At 43.5% G+C, this 27,467-nt stretch overlaps 1 protein-coding gene across 1 annotated transcript in view; it reads left to right on the top strand.

Moving 5' to 3' along the window:
* Window positions 1-10,429, top strand: part of LOC149067782 (uncharacterized) — a 40,786-nt gene extending 30,357 nt beyond the window's left edge. The window contains exons 3-6 of the mRNA XM_089252009.1: window positions 2,579-2,725; window positions 2,815-3,696; window positions 7,429-7,524; window positions 8,781-10,429. Of these exons, the coding sequence (XP_089108135.1) occupies window positions 2,579-2,725; window positions 2,815-3,696; window positions 7,429-7,524; window positions 8,781-8,941 (1,286 nt within the window). The 3' untranslated portion in view covers window positions 8,942-10,429. The remainder of the gene's footprint in view (window positions 1-2,578; window positions 2,726-2,814; window positions 3,697-7,428; window positions 7,525-8,780) is intronic.
* Window positions 10,430-27,467: the final 17,038 nt, after the last annotated feature.

Genomic DNA, 27,467 nt, shown 5'->3' on the forward strand with positions numbered 1-27,467 from the left:
ACATACAATACAACAAATAGATAAAGCAAACAAATTACTACCGAAGCTTCTATCCAGCGCGGGCACGAAATGGGGTATAAACAGCAAAATGCGCAGAACACTATATATCACAGTTATACAAAGAATAATAGCATATGCAGCACCTATGTGAGGAACGAGGCTCACAAAGGAAATACAAGCGAAACTAGACTCAGGACAGCGTGGATTTCTGTTGTCCACGCCTGCTGCCAGGATCATCAGAGAAACGCTCATCAAAACACCTAGAATTTGGCCTGTCTTGGGTTAGGGCCCATAAGGGGGAACTGGGGGGAATGAGGAGGCAGATAAGCTAGCTAAAACAACAACAAGTAACCAAGACATAGACCATCACCTCCCATTCCCCACATCCTGGGTCCTAGACAAATTCAGAAAAGAAATGATCTTCAAATGGCAGAACCGCTGGGACGCAGAAATAAAAACAGGCAGAAAAATTCACCGAGTACTACCAAGAGTCAAACTAAAAGACCGAAACTGGGCAAGGGGTATGGTAATCATCTTCTCAGAACATGGGCCCTTCCCATCGTACCTAGAACGGTTCAAAATAATCAGCAGCGACAACTGCAAATGTGGCCACAAAGGTACTCCAACGCACTACGCCACCAAATGCCAGATAACAAACAACTTCCATTTCGGTACATGGAGGCAGAATGTTGAAGATTGACAAACTAATAAAAGAGCTGGAGGACAACCAGGAAAAATTCATCACAAGATCAAGACGCCAGAGACCAGTCGCCCGAATTCAGTCAACATCAGAGGAGGACTCAACCGACCCCGAGTGATTTGATAAACAATTAACAAGAAGGAAAAGAAATGTATAAAATCAATCATGATGTCGCCCCCCCCCCCAATGTCTTACATGTCATGCACCTGAATGTGATACAGATCCTATACAGGAATACATGCTGTGAAAAAAAAAAGGGGGAAAAATATTTTTGTGTAAATGAACATGGAATGTTCGTATAAAATGTAAATACTATATATGGAAATAAAACTCCAGGGGGATTTCGGGGGGGGGGGGGCGGCTTCGGCTTTGGTTCGGGTCAATGGAGGTAGGGGACCAGGCCTGACGGCTTGGAGCCTCAATCATAGGGATTGAGGACCGGGGGTGCCTCGGAAACGGGCCCCTGGCCCCGGTGCATTCGACCCTCCCCAGCGTGGTCCAACCCCTCGGGGTAAAACGCTTACATCCCTCTTGGGACAGAGCGTGGACCATGTCTGGACTTACAGTTGCCTCCTCTGCCCCTCTAGCTGTGGCCCTGATTCAAATAACCCGCTTCGCAGTTTATGGTAACTTGAATGACCCGCAGTATATTTGCAACCTGCGGCACAGTTCCAGAGCACTTAAAGGATCCTCAGCATGGCCCCCACATCCTGGAGCGGGGCCCCCTAGGCTATGATCTTTTGCGGGGCCCCGGTTAGACTTTTCACATTCCCCTTCTGTAGTTAATTTATAGCGTGAAAAAGCAAAAAATGATGAGAACTGTCCCGGGCCCTGTCAGCCTCCCCTTCGTGGGGGCCATGACCCTCGGGATATTCACAGATCACGTGAGTGACCTGCAATGCAATTTCACATCACTTAAGTGGCCCACGGCACATTTCAACATCACTCAAGGGACACACAGTACGTGTTCACAGATCATCTGAGTGACCCTGTGGCACAGTTCCAGGTCAGTTAAGGGATCCGCAGCCATGATTTGGTTTTTGATGTCAGAAACTGGTTTAAACTATCTAAAAAAAACCTAAGTGAATGCTTTTGCATAATATTTTGAACACAAGGTGGCAGCACCAGTAGAACACGAAACGCCTAATTCTGACGGGATAAATTGGTTAGAGCTAAGACGCCTTCATATACGAGCGGAACCGTCAGCCATTTTGGTCCTCGCTGAGGTCCTACAGGGTATTAAGGGGTTGAAGTTAGGGCCACATATATGCACTCAAAAAGTTCCGGCGTGTACGGATTCGTTAGTAATTCCTCCCGCAAGGGTGTTTACTAGTTACATGTGCGGTCAATTACAGTCAAATCCCGTTTTAAAAAACGAACACCGTTATAGCGAAAAAATCTCGTTTCAACGAACGCATTTCTAATCCCCTCAGATAAGTTTACATAAGAACGATGCAAAAAAAAAACAAAAAAAACCCGGAATTCCCGTATAACGAAATTTCGTTAAAACGTAGTGATTTCTCCGGTCTGTTTTGGGTCCGTTATAACGGGATTCGAATGTAGTCGTTAGTTGATGCGTGACCAGTGGCCGGAAAAAGCTGTGTTGATCGGTTTGGCGTCGGTCGAATAATTGTCGCAATCCCAGCAGGGCCGTCTTAAGAGCGTCATGGGCCCCCGGGCCAAGTGATTTTTCTGAGGCCCTACCAGGCGAATTCTCGAAAATTTTAAATAATTCTCATTTTTGTGAGGCCCCTGTTCTCCTGAGGCTCCCGGGCCGTGCCCGGGTGAGCCCATGCGTTAAGACGGCACTGCATCCGAGTCACTTTTCGTGTGTTTGTGTAACATTTTCCCGTTTTTGCATTCCCCCCCCCAAAACAGGAAGCAAGGCGTCGTCGACGGTCGGTGGCACCAACAGCGGCTCCGCGGCAACGAACAATGGTCCGTCGCCTCCGTTCATACCTCCGGGAGGTCTTTTCGCCCAGGGCATACCAAAGCTCAGACCCACCGGGTGCAGGCCGCCAGCGGGTGAGTTTGTTTTTTAGTTTGCCGTGATTCACTTGTCGCTGTGATGTCGTCGCCGTTGCTCATTAATGATTTTGATCTTTGCTTCTTAGGTGATCATCAGGGTTCCTCGACGAGCAACAGGGCGAGCGAGGGCGAAATCTCTACGGAAAGCATATTCAACGCGAATGCAGTCGGAATGAGCCGATCTCAGCCTCCTAGTCCGCTAATGAAGGCCCGCCAGCAGCAGCAGCAGCTTGGTGCCAACGTCGTCAACCGCAACTTCCCGAGCGACCTCAACATCAAGGGACCGGCGCCGGTTCCGCCGCCGGCGAGTCAGAAGCCGAGGTTCTCGTCCAACCAGGACAACGACGCCAGCAGGAACAATAACGCCGCTAACATTAGGAGGTCTCTGTCCCAGACGGGGCTCGGCTACAAGATACGGCCCGCGCGTCCCCCGCCGAACATCAGGCCGCCGCCGCCCCCGAAGGGCGCCCCGTCGGTGATGGCCCGGGCTCCTCCTCCCCCGCCGCTGAAGCCTCCTAATGTGAAGCGGCGCCAGAGCTTCGGCGTCGCGGACGCCGCCGCGATGTCGGTGTACAACGGTGGTGCCGGTGTCGCGAGGTTCCCCGGGGCGAAGACTGTGGTGCCGCAGCCGCCGCCGCGGAACAACAGTGTGCCGAGCGGCCTGAACCAGGTTCCGAACTCGTCGCCGACCGCCGTGCACGTGAACAAGATGGCCACCGCGCCGCCTCCCCCGCCGCCGACGAGGCCGCTCAGCGCCTGCGCCCGGCCGCCCGTGACGAGGCCGCCTCCCCCGCCCGTCGCCAGGTCGGCGGCACCTCCCCCGCCGCCTCCGCACCGCTCCCCGACGTATCCGGCGCCCCCGTCGCAGCTGAAGGCGACCGCTTCCTTCGGTGCCGTGGACGTCACCCCGACGCCTCCTCAGAGAGTTTCGTCTGTGATGGGTTCCCAGCCAGCTGACACTATATCAGGTGAGTGTACGGGTACCGCTTTAGACAGATTTCACTGCGTCCGTTATATACGCCATATGTCAGTGGCGTTTCTTTTCTGCGAACGGGGGCTCCCTCTGAACCTCCTAAATTTCTCCTCGCCTTAATTAAGAAGGGGAATTCAGGGGTTACTCGTGGGAGAGCGGCTCACCTCTTGGAGCTCGTAGTAATTCCCTCGCACTGGCCTAATGAATAAAGAAACCTGTAATTAACTAATTTTAACCCGCCCCCCCCCCGAATTTGCTTCTCAACATCGACCGGGGGGCGACATCCTTGGCTCGGATATCATCAGACTTTCTATCTAATACGATGCAATCCTCCAGTGACGCGCTTTGGAGATAGAACCGGAGCCATTGGTGCTCTAATTGTCCCGTATTACCCCAAGTTAATATTCCTGAGGAACTTATAACGTATAGGGGACACGCTGGTACAGCAAAGTCCCGTATTACCTGAAAAACCAGACACACGCCTACGTTACTGTTCCTATTCACCAGACCAGACCGGAATCAAAGTTTTACCCCCATTCCCAGCGACTGAGGGCTCTTAGTGGGAATACAGACGGGCCAAGATAGGCCTATGAAGAGTAGGAGAAATTCCCATTCAACTCCCGTATTATTACGGGTTTATACGTACTGTCCAAAGCGGATTATTCCGCGCTCGTTGATAAGGGACAATTTTACCATTCTTGGATGTTTCCCTTCACGGATGCAACTCAATTCCAGGCTAGTTAGCTGTAACAAACCTAAGCATATCCAGGGTGGAGCACACACAAGCCCCATTCACATGCCCCTACACAAGCTCAGGGCTCCCACTTGCCCTACTTCCTACTTTTTGATAAAATGACCTACTTTTTTCCTACTTTCTAATTTTTGTCCTACTTTTTTTACCAAAAATCCTATCAATAAAATTCATGTAATTGTGCAGGGAAACATCGATATATACATTGCCAAATATTACAAATGCTGTAGATTGCAATCTAATGATTGTGCCAAAGCATAAATTGTATCGTTTTCAATGTTAGCATAACAAAGCAATTGGAGAAACTCCTCGTTAGCATAACAAAGTAGTTGGAGAGACTCCTCGTTTGCATAACAAAGCAGTTGGAGAGACTCCTCGTTTGCATAACAAAGCAGTTGGAGAGACTCCTCGTTTGCATAACAAAGCAGTTGGAGAGACTCCTCGTTTGCATAACAAAGCAGTTGGAGAGACTCCTCGTTAGCATATGCAATTTCAAGGAGCACGCAAGAAGTGTTGCCAACTTAGTTGTTTTCCAACCAGATCTGGTCTCTTTTTTCGACCATTTATGCGGGAAAAATCCCGTCTGGTTGTTTTTTCCAGTCTTTTTCAAAAATTTTTTTTTTCTACTAGTAGTATATATTATTAAATTACGATAAAATACAGGAATGTCCCGGGAAATACGGGATATTTGGTCATTTGAATAATGACTAAAATTAATTCTTGTTGTTTTAAGCCCGGTTTCTAATTGTTTTTGATGAAGAATCTAGTTGAAAATGTTTTTGACTGTCGGCAACACTGCACGCAAGCCATTTACCAGCTGCATTCTGGGCTTCGTACGCATTTCTAAAAGTTACGAACGCCTCTTGCTCATTCCTAGCGATACGCACGCCTCCTACACAATTACAGGTGATACGTCGTAGGTTAGGGCCAACTGCTCTAGACCGGGGGTTCTCTAAACGTTTTTGTATTCGCGGCGCCCTAATGCAGTGCCGTCTTAACGCATGGGCCTACCCGGGCCTCACAAGAATGAAAAATATTAAAATATTGAAATTTTCGAGAATTTGCCAGGTAGGGCCTCAAAAAAATCACTTGACCCCGGGGGCCCACGATGCTCTTTAGACGGCCTTGCCATAATGTAGCATTTGCTCAAACTAAGCATTTGCTTAGTTTGAGAAGCCCAAGATTTAAATAATGTAAAGTGGGTGTTCCTGATATGGCCATGCTAAGTTTTGAAAATTTTTCTAGACGCCGTTTCGAAAAAAAATCAAAACCATTTCTTTTTATATCGTTCTCAGGTTAATGGAATTTTCATAAAATAAATTTCACATCCCCCCCCCCCCAAGAGAATAGCTTTACTAGTCCAAAGACCGAAAATCCTGAAGCCTACCAAGTGGCCATATCAGGAGCACGTTCACATGATATGGCCACCCTTGTTCCATGTTCTACGAATCGTGACCTTTCTTCAAGTTTCATAGGGCAGTTTTACCGAAGTTTAAATAATTTTTGTGTAAGAGATGAATAAACCTGATACCAAATAACCCTTTTCGCTAGTCAAAAGTGGATCCAAAACAAGATACTCCATTAAAAATTCATTTTAAGAACAAAATCGTGAAATCATGCAAAAGAAGAGTAGGTACAAGACAAATATGAGATTGTTAAAACATTATTATTTATAGCAATTGGGACAGATAAAAATGCCTTTGTCAGCAGCAGTGAGGGCCAGTTATGGTAACCTCTTCCAGCAAAATTTCCCTTTTGGCTAAATTTTCCCCACGCATTCCGAAAAATGTGCTGCCATCTAGTGGGGGAAAACACGTAATCAAGTATTTTACACTATCAATTAGACTCAGTGAGGGTAACCTCATCAACAAGCAAAATTTCCCTTTTGACTAAATTTTTCCCCACACATTCCGAAATTTGTGCTGCCATCTATTGGTGGAAATATGTAGTCAACTATTTTACACTAGAAAAGCATTGTTGTGCATTTATATTTTGTTTTTCAACAAAAATTCTTTTGTTTGATGACCTCTCTAAATTTCCTACAAACGCCAAGAAATTTCCCATGTGGACCAATTTCGGCCAATTTTTCCCACGAATATGGGAAATTTCCCCCCGAGTTAGTTACCATCACCGCATAGACTGCAGTACCAGCTTCTGTGGTTTTCTGAGTATTGTTCTTTGCTGGGTTGCTGCTGTTTGATTCTTTGGCTTGTTTGGCAACGGCTGTTTCGTAGTTGGTCCCCTTTTTCGGTTTAGACGGCTGAGCTTCTGTTTGGCTGGAAAACAGTTGCCAATAATTATGAACAACTTGTAAAAGATGCACCAATCGAATGAGATGAGCATATACAACTGCATAGAGTAGGATGGTTTTCATGGAAAAAATTCTTTGAAAAACATGCATAAGCAAAGGAGACTTGCCGGAGAAAATCAAGAAGAGGTTACGGGAAAAACACAAAACAGGCAACTGACGCCATATTGCTCGGCATGGGTGGATGGGAAATGAACATGTGACACTCTGGGGGGACCATCTCACTGGATGCTAATGTCATCCAGCGGATGTTTTTGGTTAGCTAACTCACACAATCGGGGGTGGCCATATTAGGAGCCACCTTATATTTTAACTGACAAAAGTAAGCGCTCTTGACCTTAGTCGCAGTGCCTTCTTTGCAATGTGGTGTGGGTGCGGAAATGAATTTTTGGACACCGCGAAGTCCAGGTACGAGAACGTTTGTGACTGAAGAAAGGCCAATATAATACTGAGTCAAATTTAATAATTCGCGGGAGCACACGTGACAGATAAATTGCTCTCACGGGTTGGCAGTAACCACGAGAAACCCCGAGCTTTCTGAACACTTCAATGAGCAAGTGAAGTCACACCTTCGGGGAAGGAGGACTCGTTGTTGGACATTGTTATGTTTAAAATGGTTTTTCAGCATGTTTTTTTTTTTTTTTTTTTTTTTTTTTTTCTCGGTTCAGATTTCGAGGCGAGGTTCTTGCACAAGTTCCAGGGCACCGAGCATTTCCCGTTACCCGACAGATTTGGCAACATCCAGAAGACCTACCCGAGTAGAGGTACGTATGACACTTATTTGTCATTTCGCTAGTTTGGCTTATTAGACCTGGCGGGGATGGGCGGCACGTCAAGGAGGGAACTCCGGGAGTTTGGGGGAACCACATTTCAGAAAATGTCAAGAGGTGGGCATTAGAAAAGGAGGTAGGAAGCAGAACTTTCCGGGTGTAGGCAGAAATTAGTGTAAAAGATTAAAAGGTGGCATAAATTTGGGAAAAGCAAAGAATGAACAGAGATTCATCAAAGATCAAAAAAAGGACAAAAGTTTGAGAGAAGCCAAATGTGATCAGTGATTATTTGAAGGTCCAAGTAGGCAGAGATTCAAGAACAAAAAATAGAAATGGGGGGAAATGACAGGAATTCGAGAAAAGCCGATGGGGTGGAAATAAATCGGGAAAAGACCAGCAGGGGCACAAATTAGAAAAGGATTGAAGGGAAAACAGAAATTTAAGAAAAGCCAATAGTGAACAGAGATTCATTTAACGGTCAAGATGGGCAGGAAGCATAGCGGGGGAGCGCAAAGGAAAAGAGAATCAGGGTGAGGCAAAAATTAACGAAATGCCGAGGGTGAGCAGAAATTCTTGAAAAAAACAGGATTGGCATATGTGTCTGCAGGAGAAGCCAAGGTGAGCAGAAATCGCGGAAAGCGTAGCAGGAGAGCAGAAATGAAAAAGAATCAGGGCGGACAGAAATTAACGGAACGCCAAGGGTGAGCAGAAATTCTTGAAAAGATGGGTGGGCATATATGTGCAGTAGAAGCCAAGGTGAGCAGAAATGAAAAAAGAATCAGGGCGGACAGAAATTAACGGAACGCCAAGGGTTTCAGAAATTACTGAAATTCGCCAAGGGTGTGTACATATGTGCAGGGGAGGCCAGGGTGGGCAGAAATCGTGGAAAGGATAGCAGGAGAGCACGAATGAGAAAATAATAAGGGTGGAGGTGCATATATATATATATACACACGGAGAGGGTGATCGCCCCCTACCGTTCAGTGCAAATTTTGTATTATAAGCGGAAGGGTGGAGCTGGAAATCCGCCCCATGCGAAGAGATCCGCTTATGGGGGGGGGGGGGGGGGTTGCAGAAATTCTTGAAAGTACTAGTATTATTGAAAGTGAAAATCGTGCCCCCCCCCCCCAAAAATTCATTTTTATGCTTCACCCTGAAATTGTTTGTTATTAAATGGCAATTTCTTTCTTTCATTTGAAAAAAAAAATCTTTTTTTCTCTTTTTTTCCATGTCGTGGTGATGACCAACAGCGATGTCCGACAGATCGTCCGCAGCCAGGCGGCAGCCGCCTCCCCCTCCTCCACCCGGACACCACCATGGGAACCTTGCCCGGAGCCACTCGGTGTCGCAGACCAGGCTGCATATCCAGCTGGACGCTCGCGTCTTCGCCAACAACACGGCCCACTGTTAAAGAGACTAACCGACTGGACGACTAACAACTTACTGCCCCTCCCCCCTCAATCTAACCAATCATTGTTGCTGCTACTGTTGATGTTTTTAGCGCACGCACACGGGAGCACGGTGTCGGTACCGGGTACAGGCGAGTGACTAGGCTTCGGCAAGCTGCGCCATTGGTCGGTTGGGTCCTTGGAATGTCAAGGTCAGAGTCTCATCGATTGGTCGGCTGTCCAATTGGAATCTTGCCTCATACCTTCGGTGATTGGCCTTTTTTTTTGTCTTGAGCTTGGCGTCTTTTTTTTTCATGTCGACCTTGGGACACGTTGATTGTTATAGTTAAGGATCTCCGTTTCTTGGCGCCAATGGCGTTCAGCTGATAGTAATGACGAGCGATATGGCCGCCGATTAAGTCGGTCTTTCGCCAAACAATGATCTGATGGGGCGATGTGTAGCCTGCAGTTATATGTATATAGTGTATTATACACGGTTGCTCGATCATATTGGCGAGTTTTTTTTTTGGTGCCGGATAATCGATTAGTTCGCCGCCAGGCACGGGAGAATCACTTGTGCACACGTCAGCGGCACATTTCTGTCTCGTCGCACATTTTCCACGTGTCTTCCATTCGAAAGCTGTTTCCACCACACTTGGCGGTGATTAGAAAGTTGTCGCCGCTTCTAACAGGGTCCTTGTCATTGGCTCCTGAACTGGGGCTTCCCTGCTTCTAGACTAGCTGTTGCCTACCTATAGCCAAGATGACATCATCAGGGATCGTTAGTACATTCACTTGACGTCGACCGCCAAGCAGAGAGTTGCCGAAGACATTCTGGCGAACCGAATGACACGATCTTGTTGGGTCGGTTATATTCAATCATATTCTCTTGGCGACGGAAGGTGAAGAACCTCTTGGCGATGCAACTAACGCCAGATTCTTGGTATTGTACGATCGTTTCCCCAGAGTCAGGAATAATGGGAGAAGTAATGGTTTTGTCCCGTAAAATACGCGACGTAGAAATTTCGTACTCTTTGCCTTAAATTGGCGACCTAAAGTTGACCTCTCAACCGAGAGGAATGTGGAAGCGGTGCGGTTTAGTAGTAGTTAGTAGTCAAATATCCAATGGATTAACCGCCAAGATTCTCGCTTAGCCTGCAAAAAAAAAGTTAAATCAGTCGCCAAGGGGGAGAGAGAGAAGCCAATCACCTTTTGGTAGCTTCCTCCGTGACGTCAGTTCATGAACGAATCAGACGGCCGCTTACGCATTTTTCCTCCCCATCACGTGACTAGTACACACACGCATATTCTATTTTGTATTAATTTATTCGTTTTAAAAAAAACATCATCGATGATTGATTGAATATTGCAGAATTTTATCTTTTGGTAATAAATTTGGCGGCAGAAGAAGAGCAAAACTATGTACACTAATGCGCCGCCGCTGTAAAAAATAGAAAATACGGGACGCGGCAGCTTCTCGTTGTTCGCAATAAAAGAAACATTAACTTTCACTTATTTTCTTCTCTTGTTATTGGCGTCGTTTCTCAATTTGTGGTCCGCAGGCAGGTTTGAAAATTCAATGGCAATTGAAATATACTGAGAGAAATATTGAATTTTCTGGATGTTATGCCGAAACTGATATTTGCAAAGAAAAGTGATTTGTCACCTCCGGGAATCGAAAAGTGTGTGTCTGGCGCATTGGTTAGAGTACTTTCCCGGTATGCTATGGGATCCTGGTTTGATTCCCGGAGAGGAGACAAATCATTTTTTCTTTCCAAATATTAGTTTCGGCATAATATCCGGAAAATTCAATTTCTCATTATATTTCGGTCCGAAAAAAAATACCATCTCTTCATAGAAATTGAAATGCTTATTCGATTGCATGGCTACGAATTCATTTCGTACGTGAACCCGAGCCAAATGTAGCGATTTCTCGCCAAATGAGTAATGTATTTCGTTTTTGGCGGTCTCCCAGCCGTTCTGTGTACTGGAACTTGGGTAAGCCTTTGATATGTTGTACAGTAGGGGTGCATAATCTCCGGCCCGCGAAAATTGTTTCGGTATCGATAGCAAAAATAAGCCTACCATTTCACAAAGAGACAGCAATCGAACTCCATCGTTGGTCATCACTAGGTCTAGGATTTTTATGACCTGAAAACTGACAGAATATGCTCCATAAAAGAATTCATTTACGTCCTAAAATATTTCGTCTTACGTCATATTTCGTACATATCTAAAAATAAGCTCTTATAAATGGCTGACCATATTTTCCTCGAGAAAAATGCGGGGAAATTGCAGGAAATCGCCAATTGCGAGATATGAAGCTAGTGAAGATAGCTTTGGGGGGGGGGGGGGTCCCTCTTACGCAAAATAATGCTCCGATGTATGGAAATATACATCAACTTCTGAAGATCATGGAAAATGCCCTAAACTCACTGAAAATCATGAAAAATGTTCTGTAGCCAAAAAATAGCGGAATATGCAAAACGCATAAAAAATTTGTAAAAGTCAGAAATCTTAGCCCTAATGATCACCAATTATCTGAAAAAAAAAAAATTCTGAAGTTGCCACCTACTGCTGAATTGCTGAGAAATCGACAACGGTGGGAAATAGAGCGTCATTGCAACTCGTAAGCGGTTGAAATGCAACTCAAAAAAGCAAACGCTTAGTTAAAATACTTTTAACTAGGCTTGATCATATTCCCTCGAAAGAAATACGGGACATCGCCAAAAGTAAACGAGAAGTTGCCAAATATTACTGAAATTCATGGAGCAATGAACGAATATTTTTTTAACCTCCTTGACTGAAATTACGGAAAAATCACAGTGGCGGGAAATGGCGCATTGCTGCAAATTGCAGTGGATTTATAGTTGCAATTATCATAATATTACTTACGAGTTGAAAAATAATTTCTATCTTTGACTTCAATAAAGAATAAAACTTCAAGTGAATCTCGTGTAAAAACCAGGACGTATGGTCACCTCACTTTGACAAATATGTGAAATAAATATAATTGTATGACTACAATTAATTATGGTAGTTAGTCACAATTATACCGTAATTTACCATCTCGATCTTTGGTTTCAGTAAAAAATGGAAACTCAAGTATTGATTCGTTGAAAATCAAAAAAAACGGGACGGTTTGTAAAAAACAAAAATTCGGGGATGTCCCGTAAAGTACGGACGGGTGATGTGATTATCGGAAATATTTCAGTGTCTGGCCCGCGGACTGAAAAAGTGGATACTCGTTATAAAGCATGCTTGATGATGAGTATCATGCATGCTTATTATGAGTAGGGTGACCTCCAGACCAACCGTGACCCCCGCTCTGTCCCCCCTGGAGATATAAGCTGGTTCGTCTGGAGACGTGGGCCACGGTGGAAAATCCGACGTGGATTATCTCTTTCTATTATTATTTCAGGAATGCGTTGATAGTTGAGATCGAATCAAATCCCGTAAAATACGGGACGATCCAACGAACTTACACAATTCGCTTCTCCCGACACATAGACTTGGATCCGCACCTAGCGATGCCCCATACAGCCACGCAGGTCGCGCGGCCGAAGAACCGTCCGTAGTTAAGAACACTGATTATGGTTTTTTTTTTTTTCTGAAGATTCCAACTTTGCTCTTGCAACTTTGCTTTGCAACTTTGCTTTGCAACTTTTTCTGAAGATTCCAACATTACAAGAGGGTGCCAAAATGCTTGTTTGACACAGCTGACCAAACCTCTAGTTGTGGATCCGGGTCTACGATGGTCTTAAGGTGGCCTCGATGTAGGGGCAGAAAAGAGAAAGGAATCTCTGCCAGTACGGGACCTATTTTTGGTGCTCCCGATGATGCTTCTCAGCTCAACAAATTTTTTTTACCTTCCAACTCAGATTTGGCACCCTTTCCTAGAGAGGTGCCCCATGTGGCTGCACAGGTCGCACGGCCTCTGTGGGGGCTGAAAGGCTTCAGCCTAATTTCTAAAGGCTTCAGCCTATATAATTTTTTTTTTTTTTTCATACTATAAGTTCCTTATCGAGGGATCAGTGAAAAATCTGGCCTCTAAGGCCCCATTAAAGATCCCAGCCTAGCGACCCCTGCTGCAGGACGTGGGTGCGATAAATGCACTTTTAGTCTTCCCGCTAGGCCAGTACGTCCTTGTATGTAGGAAGTAATGAATCCCGTATATACCGGGTGACTCGAAACGTTACGCCGTCCGCCAATAGCAGTTTTTTTGGGGTTTTTTTTTGCCTTGTAGCATTTGCAGCGAATTCACAATGGAACTAACAAATTTAGGGGAATTAAAATTAATTTAATACTCTACAATACTTTAAGACATTCATTTAAAAAAATATTGTTGGCACTTTCAACATCAGAAGTGCCTTATGTGGTGATGACGAAAAGCTCAGTTATAAAAAACTAAATTTTTCATTCAGCTGTGCTCCTTATAAACAAAGCTTATAAACTGACCTGAAAGTACAATTTTCCAGTTCAGTTATTTTTACAAGACCCAAGGAGACATCCAAAACGAAGGAAAAAACACTCTCCACACCAGCAAACGACAGGTAAGATCGTAAAAAGTGAATTTTTCTCACACTTCACTTTATAGTAATGTGCTGCCATCTAATGTCAAATTTAAAAGTGACTCCTGAGGTGATGATGAAGTTCAAAGTAAAAAAACTATATTCTTTATTCCGCTCAGCTCCTTATAAACAAAGCTCATGAACTGAACTGGAAATTCAAACTGGAAGTTCGGTTATTTTATATGAGCATAAGGAGGCGTCGAAAACAAAAATGAGCAGACGACAGACAAGAAGTCGGTTCCCTACAAGCCAAGCTCACAAACGGAACTGGCAGTTCAAACTTCCAGTTCAGTTATTTTTTCAGGACACAAGGAGATTTCCAAAACAAGTGACCTGCAGAGAAGCAGACGACAGAGATTCTGAGGCTTGCATCGAGCATATATTACCGAAGGGAGCAAGCATGCAGCCGCCTCGACTGCAGCGCCATCAAATGCAAGGAAACTACGTGACTCGGTGAAAACAAAGCTCGTTTGCCCATAGAAATGTACAGTTCGGTCTCTGAATATTGCGTTTTAAAGATTTAAAAAAGGAAGGTGAAAAAAGATTAAATAATTTATTTCATTAATACTGGAATCATTTCTTTCATTAATGTGGAATAATTTATTTTACCAATTGAATTTTCCTTCATTAATTCTGGGGAATTTTCCTTCATTATTTCTTGAATTTTCTTTCATCAATTCTGGATTTGTTTCTTTTATTAATGCTGCAATTACTTCTTTCATTGATTCTGAAATTATATCTCATTAATTCTGGATTTTTATCTCTTTCCTTCATTCTGGAATTATCTCATCGATGGTGAAATTATTTCTTTCATTTATTGTTTTAATTTCCTGTGGATTCCGTAAGAAAATAACGGGGGAATCGTGTGCGTTTTCGCCGAGTCACGTGATGTTAGGATGAAAGATGTTGGGGGATGGGGGGGGGACAGTTCTCAGCACTGCCAAGGCGGAGATCGCTGACGTCATACTCTGTCCAGTAATATAAGCTCGATGGAGGCTTGATTTATACACTGTTGGTGCTGCCATCTAATCTCGAAATTTCAGTCAAACTCATGCGATGATGAAAGAGAGAAAGAGTTCTTTGTCATTTTTTAGCGTAAAATTTTTTTACGAGACAAAAATTTCGATTACAAAATTCGTGCATTTGCAATAATCGATTATTTCTTTCCACAAAAAAAAATCGGACAATATGGACGATCGAACGAATAAGTGAAAATACGGATTATGTGATCTTTCAGATAGGGTTACCAGATTCAAAACTGAAAAAGGAGGACGCCTGGTGCGAACTTTAGGCGGTGCCCGTCTTAACGCATGCCTCCCCCACCCCGGGTCGTGCCCGAAGGGCCTCAAGAGAAGAGGTGCCTCAGAAAAACGAGGCGTAGTTCAATTTTTCAGGTAGGGCCTCCAAAAAGTCTCTTGGCTCGGAGGGCCCATGATGCTATTACGACGATCCTGCCTGTCAGCCCCACCCTTGTGGGGGTCGTGGAATTCCAGTAGAAATGGAACTCCTACATGTAATTCCTACTTGATTCCTTTACTTCTACCAATTTACATTAATTAAACAAAAACAGCAATAAAAAAAATATGGTTCGAGCCACGATGAAGTGTCAGCGGGGGTGGACCACGCTAATTATTATTAATAATTTATTAATTTTGTAATATTAATTTAAATGACATTCCCTCTCAATGGATCGTGTTTGATTATGATCAGCAGTGGTTCTCAACCGGGGGCCATATGGCCCCCCTAGTGGTACTGGGATACTTCGAGGGGGGGTCACGGAAGAAAATTTAGAAAGGGGCCATGACAGGTGGTTTGGAGGGCTGCAGAGAGCTGAGAAGAAAAATTATGGTGTGAAGAAATAATGCTTTTATATTAGTGACTATACACTTACAGAATCCAACAGAACCAGGGCCGTCTTAGGGCATGGGCTCACCCGGGCCTCACCGCCTACATTTTGCAGTAGGTTCCCTATAGGATGGGGTTTTTTACAAGCCCCCTTCTAGATTTTTCACAGACCCTTCCTCTATGTTAAATTTACCGTGTGAAAAACAAAAAAAGATGAAAACCATATCAGGCCCCGGGCTGCAGCTCTGTCAGTCCCACTCTTGAGAGGGGTCATGCCCGGGGGTCTCATGTCCATAAATGACCACACCTTATATTTTGTATAGTACAATAAATTTTGAAAATAAGTAGGAAATATGTAGGCTGTTTATTTCCGGCTAAGTATGGGACTACCATAGCATCACTTTGCCTAGGGGGCCCATGATGTTGAGACGGCCCTGCATAGAACTCGGACTAGCGGGGAGCTCAATAGATTCTAGGCCACAGTAGTCTGGAGGCCAATCTTATTTTCAAAATTTTCATTCAGTATAAATTCACTGAAAAAATCAATTCAATACGTGTATAAAGGATGTTGCTGCTAGATGAAGGTCGAAGGTGAGACGTGGGGGGGGGGGGGGGAGGACGAGAGGAAAAAGTATACTTCAAAGGGGGCCACGGGCAAAAAAAGGTTAAGAAACGCTGATCCAGACCATCAACGCGTTCCTGAAATAATGAAAAAAAAAAAAATGAGTGTAATAGAATGCGTTCCTAGTGAAAAAAAATTTCCCCTTCAAGATTTGCGTTCGTAACTCGAAAAGTTTGTAAGTCGGGGAGCAACTAGAGGGGGGGGGGCGCAAAAATTTTTTTTTTCTCAGTGCGCCGCGAAATTCTTCTAATCCCGGACCTGTCTCCGAATTTTTGAATTTTAATATCTCAGGGAATAATGCAGTTAAAAAACACGTGATTTGTTTGTTGGGCTCAGAAGAGGAAAGAGCAACAACTGCCTGATTGGAAGTTAGAGGACGGGGGAGGGATCGTATAAAAATTTACATTTTTTTTATTTTGCGTACACTGTATATCTTCATCCTCAAAACTCGTACAGGGTGATTTCTGGTCACATTTGAGAATTTTAAAAAATTATCACCTCACCACTACGACGAACGGTTGATGACTGTAACAACACTGCAAGGAGAAAACCATTGAATGTTAGAATGGCCATAATATTACCGATAGGCAGGGCCGCAAGTAGTGCGTGGGGGGGGGGAGAGGGTCTGGTGCCCCTGGCGCATCACAAAAGGGGCCGCAAGTTTCGCCATTCAACCTATCCTTCAGCATTACGAGAGGGGGGTGTCTAAATGACTTGTTGCGCTGGCTAACCAAGTATCCAGTTGCGGCCCTTCCTGTAGGTATCTTATTTTACTCTGATGAATCACAGTCATATTGGGTATTTTTCTTTTAGATACAGGCCGCTGTGGTGGTCGAGTAGTTATAGTGACGGACTCGCGATGGGAGGATCCGGGTTCGAACCCCACAGTGGTGGTCGGCTGAAGTTGGTTTTCTGTGGTTCCCAAGTTCAAGGCGCAAATGCGAGCCGATCTCCCCACCACAGAGAGCAACAGTCCAACAACGATAAATCATTCAATCATAACACTTCACTCATAGTTAGAAAAACTGGTGGCAGATGGCAGCACTACACATAACAAGCATTACAGAGAAACAAAACCAAAAAAAAACTTCACGTCAGGTTTCACTACACGTACACGCACATTCCCGCATGTACCGATTCGTTGGGGGTTCCGCGGGGGGGGGGTGTAAGCGGGGTGCATGTGTGGTGTAGCAGTAGTAGGTAGGGCCTCCAAAAAATGGCGCGGGGATCCATGATGTTCTTAAGTCAGCCACCTCGTTGGGCAATTTGCCTGTTGTGGCGTTGTATTTGTATTTGTATTCTCAAGTTTGTAATTTACACACACACACCTGGTAGCATTTCTTTTACTTCTATGGATCAAACTACACAGTTGATCCACTGATGACCCACAAAAATCATGTCCTTATTCTGTAGAACTTGTTGGTTTACTGCATGGGCACTTCGACCGGGGCGTCACGTGACAATTTATTAGATCTGGTTCCGATTTCCAAGAGCAAATATGCAAATAGGTTGGTAGGAAGTTTCAGCTAGGTAAGTAGTGCCTCTCTCAGAAAAATCGCTTTGTATGCGCGTGTATGATAATGTTAAGGCAGCCCTGGGCGTAGTTTATGAAAATTGCGAAAAGCTAATCGAAAAACTCAGCAATAATGTGTGTGTGTGTGTGAAGTCTAGTTTACAATATTATTAGTTTCTCATCTTTTGTGCCATCCTTTTGTGATAATGATCTTCAACCTATCGGATGGTCGATGTTGGAAAAAAAAAGTACCATTTGCAGTGCCGTCTTAACGCATGGGTCCACCCGGGCACGGCCCGGGGGGCGTCAAGAGAAGAGGCGCCTCACAAAAATGAGATCCGGTTGAAATTTTATAGAATTTACCAGGTAGGATCTCGGAAAAACCACTTGGTCCGTGGGCCCCTCTATGCTCTTAAGACGGCCCTGACCATTTGATATATTTTTTGTGGTGCGTCCTTTAGTATTGATGCCCTAAGCAAGTGCTTATTTCGCTTAATGGTTAATCCGGCCCTGCCCTGATCTGATGTTAAGCCGTGTTTTCCTAGGAATAGGTTTCTTGCGCTGCGTGAACCGAATTGGATCATTTCTCGCCGACAGAAATGTGTTACATAATCACGCTGCGCGTTTGTGTTTTCCTAGCGAGGCGCATCAGATCAGGGCGGCTATATAAAGTATGTGGCCCTGGCATCAGCCACACTATCGTCTGCATGCTCCGGTTTGAAGCACGACCACCTAAATAACCTAGGTTATTTAGGTGGTCGTGTTTGAAGGGAAGGGAAAGAAGACACACAAGAGTGAAGAGAATATCGGCAAAACCGCGGCGCACGACGCATTTGACTCCTCCAGAAGCAGTCGGCCAATCACGCCCGACGTAAAGCGCTGTCGTGAGGCGTATCGCGCTCTGCAGGAAAACAGTCATGCTGCTTTTCTTACTGGTGAGTGGACGGCGTGTCGCGCTGGGCGAATCACGTTGCGCGCGGCGTAGGAAACCTGCTCCTAGGAAAACCCGGCTTTAGAGTCCCAAAGATGCTGCCATTTATTTCACAGGCCTTCTTTCAGAATCTTCTTGTCCCATGATCCGCCATCTCATTGCCCCAATTCTGTGCATCCGCCTTTAACCCAAGACAAAAGAATTCTGGAGTTGTTGATGCATTTTTCTCTAATCTCTGGAGCCAACTGGTGAGGGGGGGGGGGGGAGGGGTCAAAGGATCCAAGACAGCATGCAATGCCGACAGAGAGTCGGGGCATATTCCTGCCACCTATACCTCTTCGTGTTCATTAGCATACTTGGCGGCCTCCAAGATTGCTAACAGCTCCACTTGGAAGACAGTGTTGTTAAAAGCGATCTTCCTAGACCATCTTGCCTTAACTTAGCGGTCCTTGACCACCACGTATGCTGCCGCTGTTCCATGCTCGGTCTTTGAGCCATCGGTGTACACGTCTACATTCTTACGACCAGATGTTCCTTTGTCCTCTGTCAGTGTTACCTGACTATCTATAGACAGGGCCGTCTTAAGAGCATCATGAGCACCCCCCTTCGGGCCAAGAGGTTTTTTTGAGGCCCTACCTGGTAAATTCTAGTAAATTTTAATCATATCTGATTTCTATGAGGCCCCCCGGGTCGTTAAGACGGCACTGTCTATAGACCATGAAGGATGATTTGACAGCCTGCAATTTTCCACTGGTAGTTATCCGGATGTAATATAGTCCCATCGTACAGCTCGACAGGTGCACGTAGTCTAGTCAGCTTTGCCTCCATCTCTACCCCAGGTATGTGTAGGGTGACCACATTACCCTCATTTTACGTAATTTTGGCCGTCCTAACCTTATAAGAATAAGGTTTGTGCAAAAAAAAGAAAAAAGTCCCGTAGACGGCGCTTCTTTGAATTTCACGGAATGGTAATGTTTAGCTTTCCCCCCACCAACATGAATTACGTGATTTCAGTCATTAATTGGCAGTTTTGCTTGCCTTTGGCATAGTTTTTGGAAATAATTAGGGATTTCGCTTATTTTTCTCCAGGGAATATGGCTGACTTTGGCGATAAGTTTCATTTCGACAATGATATAATTATAGATATTTCTCATATTTCTCACATTCAACGCTTTTTTACTGCAGTAAAATACATTTCGGTTCACTGCGGTTTATGGTAGTCTTTTTCACAATTCCAGCCGTAATTGGCGATTATTTCTCTCCTTCCCCCCCCCCTATTTTTAGAGTAGAACGCCGTAATTTTCTTCATTTTGAGTCCCGAATTTCTTATAAAAAATGTCTCGTATTTGCAACGCAACTTGCTTGATTCGGTAACTAGGGGCATGAGGGGAAAGGCAACTGAACAGCCTGGGCAGCCCAGTATGGCGAAATTTAAGGGGCTACAATTTTAAGTGGGAACAAAGAACACCGTTAGGGGCCGTTCAAGTATTACGTAAGCAAATTTTTAGTCATTTTTGACCCCCTCCCCCCCACTCCTTGTCAGCAAAATTTCGTCATCAGCTCTGCCCCTCTGAATCCTAACTCATATTTTCATAAGGGGTGGTTGATTACGTAAGCATTATCCACCCCCCCCCCTCACCCCTTCTCATCAAAAGTCAGCAAATCGGAAACCCCCCTCTCCCCACCCCATCGATGATGACGTAATACTTGAACGGCCCCTTATAAACTTATCGAATTTTAAAGTTGTGGGGGGGGGGGGAGGACAAAAATCATAGTTTTACTCATGGGTGGAGATACGGGGGGGGGGGGCTGACACTGACAGGGCTCCAGCCCTGGGACGACTCCGATCTTATTTTTTTTCCCCCGCGATCTCAAGGAACCCGTGAAAAGTCTGGTCTGGGGCCCCATCAACATGGGCGCAGATAGGGGAAAATGCGTGGAGAGCATTGCCCCCCCCCCCCTCCCCGCAGCGTCAAAGGTGGAGTCGACTGATCTAATGGATATACGAATTGACATCATCATCATCTTGTTCCCCCCCCAGCAATAATGACCGTGCCCCCCCCCCTCCCAGACTTCCAAGTCTATCACCGCCTATGGTTTTACGGCCCTGCGGTGAATGAAAATACGACAAATATTCATGTCACATACCTGTCATGTTCAACGCTTATTTCGTGAAATGCATTTTTATTCACTGACATTTACGGTAGCCCTTTATTTCTCTCGCCAATTGGCATATTTTGGCGAGAATCAGCTTTGTCCCGTATTAGGGATTTTTATTTCTGTTATTATTTTATTTCCCGATGGTAAATGGTCCAGAACATCAGCAGTTTAATCAGTGCGTTATGACCATACGTCCCGTTCTCAATGTGTCACGATTTTGGTCCGGATGGCGACATTTTTCTCCTCATCGTTATTCTGACTTGAAATGGGAAGTAACTGGCGACTGCTTGCGCTGATTACGTCGTCCCGTATTTTGTGATACCCAGCCGAAACGTTCACGCTAGTGAAGCCTCTCGGAAATGGATAACAATGGAACTGAAAATTTTGTCCGCTCTCGGGAGTGCCCGTTATTTGGTGCTGTCCGCTAAGGAAAAACTGTCGTACGTTATGGGAAGTTCCACTGTAACTCGGATTTTATCTGCAACGAGAAGGTTATAAACGAGGCTAATTTTCTATTTGAACAACTTATATCTTTCGGCGTATTTTTGACGCAATTAGGACACCGAAAGCAATGTCCTGATTTTCCTGGAGCTGTTGCGGTCCCTCGCCTTAAGATGGCACTAATGAGTCGACAAATGTAACACATATTTTATTTGCACATGTAGTGTAAATATGTAGACCGATATTTATATATTACAGCGACAGTTCAATATTAATATTTAATAGTTTACATCATAGAACTTTTTGTTCCATCGCCCCCTTCATCAGAAATTTTTTCCTCTCATCGCCCCCCAACTCACGTAAACCTATAGGATCCTATGTTAAATCAGTAGGTTCTAACGTTCCCTTGGACCATTCCATCGCCCACAAGGGGGTAATATTGCTCACTTTGGGAAACACTGGTTTACATTATCGGGGGAAACCTCGATACTCTGCGGACCAAGGGGAAAAATATCGTTGTAGAACGATTATCGTTATATCTAGAGGCAGCAGTTAGACATTAGGTTCCGTACATTTGCATCGAGACAAATACAGTACAATACCAATTCTCAACGCAAAAGATGGTAAGTAGCGAATCATTGCAAAAACAATGGGGGGAAAAACGGGACGGGGAAGTCAGGATGACGAAAATTATCGGTGAATGCAGAAATGTCATGGAAAGTGTGGATCATATGGTCACGTTATTTGTACAGAGAAAAAAAATGCGTGAAACCGACTGATGCTGCCATCTGTTGAGTAAAATAAAAATCACAAATGTGTGAGGATTTTTTCTTTTTCGCTCCCCTGTATAGACGGGTGACTAGGCTGACCATATTTTCTCGAAAGAAATACGGGACACCGAGATTCGAAATACGGGACATCGCCAATTATTGCCAAAACCAAACACAGTTGCCAAATATTGTTGAAATTACGGGTAAATCACAATGGCGGGAAATGATGCATTACTGCAAATTGCAGTGGATTAAATTAATGTATTCCACGAAAAAAAAAAGTTTACCAAGGCAAATGTGGGAGATTAATATTCCCATATATAGTTGTAATTATCATAAAATAATTTATGAGTTGAAAAATAATTTCGATCTTTGACTTCAATAAGGAATAAAAGTAGGCTTCGTGTGAAATACGGGAAAAACCGGGACACTTTTGCCAAAAATTCGGGACGGCCAAAAATACAGAAAATACCGGGACTGTCCCGGGAAATACGGGACGTATGTTCCCCCAGTAAAATATGACATACAGTCGGCCCGCCGTATTCGCGGCGATTTTTTTTTTGAATTGGAATTTTTTTTTTGTTTGACAACACTCAGCAATCGTCATTCACGTGTTTTGTTTACAAAATTTGAGCTGTGTTTGTTTAGGTTGGATCATTCTTCTAATGCTACTGATAATGCTTTGAAAAGACTAATAAAAGTGAAAACTTGATAAGAAAAATTGCATATATTGACGAAAACTGTGCTTGGTGAAAGTAAATCAATGGTCCGCCATTACGAAATCAACGAATCTAACGGCGAGATATATCAGGAAAAAGGAATCTGAAATTCGTTCAGCCGTGGCTGTAGCTGCACCCGTGGCAGTCAAAACTTTGCAGCGCCTACGGGATCCACGTGTTTCTCGTACAGAAAATGCAGTTTTTTTGTGGGTACAAGACTGATACAAAATTCCAATTGATTGTAATATTATAACAGAAAAGGCGAAAATGTTTACTCTTCCATAAGGAAAAGGCTGGTGAAACATCTATTTCATCAAAATTTTATGCAAGTAAAGGTTGGTTTCATAGGTTTAAGAAACGATTCGGATCACGCAATACAAAAATTACTGGCGATCAAGCCTCTGCCGACCAGGAGACAGCTAGAAAATTTCTGAAGACTTTGTAGGAAATTAGTGAAGAGAAGGGTTATGCACTTCAGCAGGTGTTTAACGCTAACGAAACTACATTATTTTGGAAGAAAACGCCGCAAAGAAGTTAAGCAAGAGAAAAAAGCGAGCTCTTGGTTTTAAGGCAAGTGGAGATAGACTTACTATGTGGTTTTGCGCAAAAATGCGTATGGGTACATGATAAAGCCCACTATAATTTTCAAATCTGCGAATCCATGAGTCTTGAAGAGAAGGATAAGCCAAAGCTCCCAGTATTTTGGACGAACAACAAAAAGGCTTGGACTGTGAAAACACTTTTCCTGGATTGGTTTAAACGGTTTTTCGTTTCGGAAGTCAGGAGGTACCTTGTTATTGAATACATGCTATTCAAAGTTCTTTTGATACTGGATTGACCGAAGAGGAATTAATGCAGCTAACTGGTCCTGAAACTAAAGCTGTACGAGATGAAGATCAAGATGAAGAAGTAGAAGACAAGTTCAACCACAAGTGACGTATCGGAAGGGCTTCGCAAGCTCAAATCAGCAATAGATTATTTTCATAACATATATCCCTCTATTTTACGTTCTTCACATGCAGAAAAATTAGTAGAGGAAGCCTTGTCAACATACTTGATGATATGAAAAAGAAAAAATGGCAAACATAAATCACAACATTCTTTCAGAAAACATCGCCAACAATCGCTGCACCCTCTTTTACATTCCTTTTTACCTCTGCGTCACCCTGCTCTCTCTCTCATGATGTTCACTAAACGAGATATACAAAAAAAAAAAAAACCTATGGTTTCTGTTATTCGCGGGTTTCCGTATTCGCGGTCATCCCCGGAACGTAACCCCCGCGAATACGGGGGGCCCGACTGTACTGGGATTTATAAATACGGGACATATTGCTAATTATCGCCAAAAAATGATGCCAAAAGTACGCAAAGATCGCAATTATTGCGAAACATCACTGAAAAATCAACAATAGTAAAAAAAAAAAAAAAAATGGAGCTCTGCAGTAGTGGTTCCTCAACCTTTTTTTTGTCCACGGCCCCCCTTTCACCCATTTCTCATTACTGTGCCCCCCCCCCTTGCGAACATGAATCATTTTCTACTCCCCCTTCCTTCCTCCCCCACCCCCGTTTTCCCATTAGAAGATGATTATTCAAAAATTGTCTGAAGTATAAATACTTTTGAATTTAACTTGATTAATTTTTAATTTATGAAAATAACCAAAATGCAAAACAAACATAATGATCCATTGTCAGGATTTCAAGCCCATCGGAAAATATAAATAACTAGCTATAATACCCTGGCGCTGCCCGGGTTTTCTTCAATGAGGCTTTTTTGGATCACGTGATATCTCCCTCTTTCTTTGAGGGACTTACAAACCGTGTCTAAAGATAACCAATATGGCGACTTCATGAAATAAACACATCTACATTTAAAGAAACGTAGAAATGAATATATATATTTTTTTCTTTTTCAAGGGGTGCCAAGTATTTCGATCCCCCTCCCCCCTTGAAGTTCTACTTATTCATCTGCCGGTGTCTGTTTCAAAAATTATTAAAACTGTGGAATTTCTTCGATGTACTTTATGAGCCCATAATTAATTTTAAAAAACAATCTAAACTATATGAATTTATGCAGTTAAACAATAAGGAGACATTAATTTTCATACTTGAGAAGATATAAGTAAAAAGCTGAAATCAATGTTATTACATGGATATCCAACTCAAAAGTAGGTCCGGAGCTAATTACTTCATATATCTAATCTCCTGGGCTTCGTATATCCCTCTAAGCGAACTCAATATTTCAAAAATTCAGAATTCAATAAAATTTTTTAAAATTATTGATGTGTGGCGGAAAACCCCCTCCAAATTTCCGCATTTTTACAGTAAAATCGGCAATTTTAACACTGATTTCTACGAGGATTACCCTTTTCCTGACCCTCAAAGCGATGCTGATGATGATTATGACGTCATTGAAAAAAACCTCATTACTGGGTGTATTGGAAATGTGGCCAACCATTCTAAAGGCATAAACTATTATACATATACTAACAGGATTAGAGAAGTGACAAACCATTGTAAAGGCATAAAACACGTCTGAAAACGCATTGCTAGGGAACCACGGTAACCAAAGTAAACGTTCGGAAAGTGATTGTTGGGACCCCAAAACCATTGTTTCCCAACCGTTTTTTGCCCATTTGGGGCATTTGCCCTGCTCTTACGAAATTTTAAAGTAGCCTATCGTTCAAGTCGGGTCCCATTCGGTATATATGCAAAATTTGGCGACGATCGATCTAAAATTGTAGATTTGTATAGAAAACACACACACAGAAAATCGATTTCATATCGATCGAAAATCGATCATCATCGTAGATAAGTGCATGGTCGCTCATTTTGGTTCGAACAACCCACGGTTCTCTTACGAGTTGAATGGTGTCACTATCCCGGATGCAACTAGAGTCACCGATTTGGGAATTCTCATTGACGAGCGACTTAAGTTTTCTGAACATTGTTCAGCGGTTGTCAAAAAATCGAATAGAATGCTTGGTCTCATTTTCAAAAAGGTCTCTTCGCGTTCTCCTAAAGTCATTCTTCCGCTTTTTCGAGGCTTAGTTCGTCCTGGACTGGAGTATGCTGTAAGGTTTTGGAGACCATACCTACAGAGGGACATAGACTTGGTTGAAGGGGTGCAGAGAAGAGCTACGCGTGTCCTTATTGGCACACGGGGCTTGAGGTATGAAGAGAGACTTCATTTTTTGAATATGTTTACACTGGATGAACGCAGGTGTCGAGGAGATATGATCGAAGTGTTCAAAATTTTCAATGGGATGGATAGGATGGACCATGAACTTTTAGTACACCGCCAATCGACTGCTTTTACAAGGGGACACCAGTATCGATTGGTGAGGGACAATGCAAGGTTATGGTGTCGCAGGGAATTTTTCTCCAATAGGGTTGTTAATAAATGGAATAGCTTACCCCCGGAGGTAGTAAATTGTAACACAATTGATACGTTTAAAAAGAAATACGATAAACATGTTGGGGTAAATCGAGAAGCTATCCATTCTTAGAATAAGACAACCATAAGTATTCTTTATGGGCATTGTATAATATTTTATCATGTGTATATATTGTTTGTAATTTGTGTTAATTGCATTTTTAATTGGGTTGCTGTATTTTTGAAACATATGACAACCATATTTTTATGGGCATCTTTTTATCAGCCACCTCGTTGGGCATTTTGCCTGTTGTGGCGTTGCATTTGTATTTGTATTTGTATTTGTATTTGTATTTGTATTTGTATATAGGTCAGATTTTCAAATAAGAAAATTATCAGTTTATTGACTTCGATTTCGATACGGTGAAAATCTGATATTTCGTTGGATGACAAGTTACCTTCAAGTGGCTTTTTTGGTTCATAATGTGACCGCTCTCTCACAGGCCAACGAAGCAACGTGCGTGTTGGCTTAAACACAACACAATATTTCACATAACATTCCCTACTATATTTAATATACAGGGCACATAGGCAACTGGGCATATGACATTTTTTACTGGCGAACCATTGGTCCTAGAGGCATACTTCCAGTTGGAAAAAGTACCCGAATAATATGTGTAGTACTCAGATATTTGATTCATGTTGCCAGGGGTTACATAGTTATTAAAATAAAAATATTAACTTTTTATGTGGACACGCTGTGCCCCAAAACCCAATTGGAAAGTTGTTTCCCGGTCGCCAACAAAAAAAATTTATCGTTTCTAAGTGCAATATTCACGAGATATTCGAAGAAAGTTGGAAAAAAACAGCATTAAATGCGAGGAAACCATTTTACCCGCATTTAATGCTGTTCCCCCCCCCCCCAAATTTCCCCAATTTTTCGAATTCGCATATCTCGGTGAAAATTGCACTTAGAAACGCGAAATTATTTTAGTTGGCATCGGGGAAGACAGAGCAACAACTTCTTAATTGGGTTCTTTGGCACACGGGGATGGTATAAAAAGTTGTTTTTTTTTTACACTCATGTCCATAAATTAAGGATAATTCAGAATCACACGGAAATCGAAATCTGAAGTGAAAATTTCACCTGTAGAATTATCACACACACATCTGCAAGAATGATATGCTAATTTCAGGAAGCCACCAGATGATGGCGATAGTACGTCACAATGACGAGAGTGTAAGAGAGGGTATATAAGGAATGGTAGCAAAGAAGTGAAATTGTTCACAAGAGTTCTGCAAGGCGCTCAGTGCCATAAGCGAATAGTTATGACACGGAGGACGCGTGTGGATGACTTTTTACGTGGTAGAATTATCGGCCGCCTGGAATGTGGGCGTACTCAGATGGAAGTATCCGAGGAACTTGGAATTGCCCAAAGTGTCATCTCTAGGCTTTGGCAACGATTCCAAGATAACGGATGTGTCAGTAGACGTTACAATACAGGTCGCCCCCGAGTTACAACGCCGAATGAAGACCGGTATTTGGCAGTAACTGTCAAAAGAAACAGACGGAGCACAGCATCCGACCTGTCTCGTCAGCTATC

This window comes from Pholcus phalangioides, unplaced genomic scaffold (genome assembly GCF_987345545.1).
Source record: "Pholcus phalangioides strain wild (caught in Gottingen) unplaced genomic scaffold, Ppha-v1.0 ptg000028l_1, whole genome shotgun sequence".
Taxonomy (NCBI): domain Eukaryota; kingdom Metazoa; phylum Arthropoda; class Arachnida; order Araneae; family Pholcidae; genus Pholcus; species Pholcus phalangioides.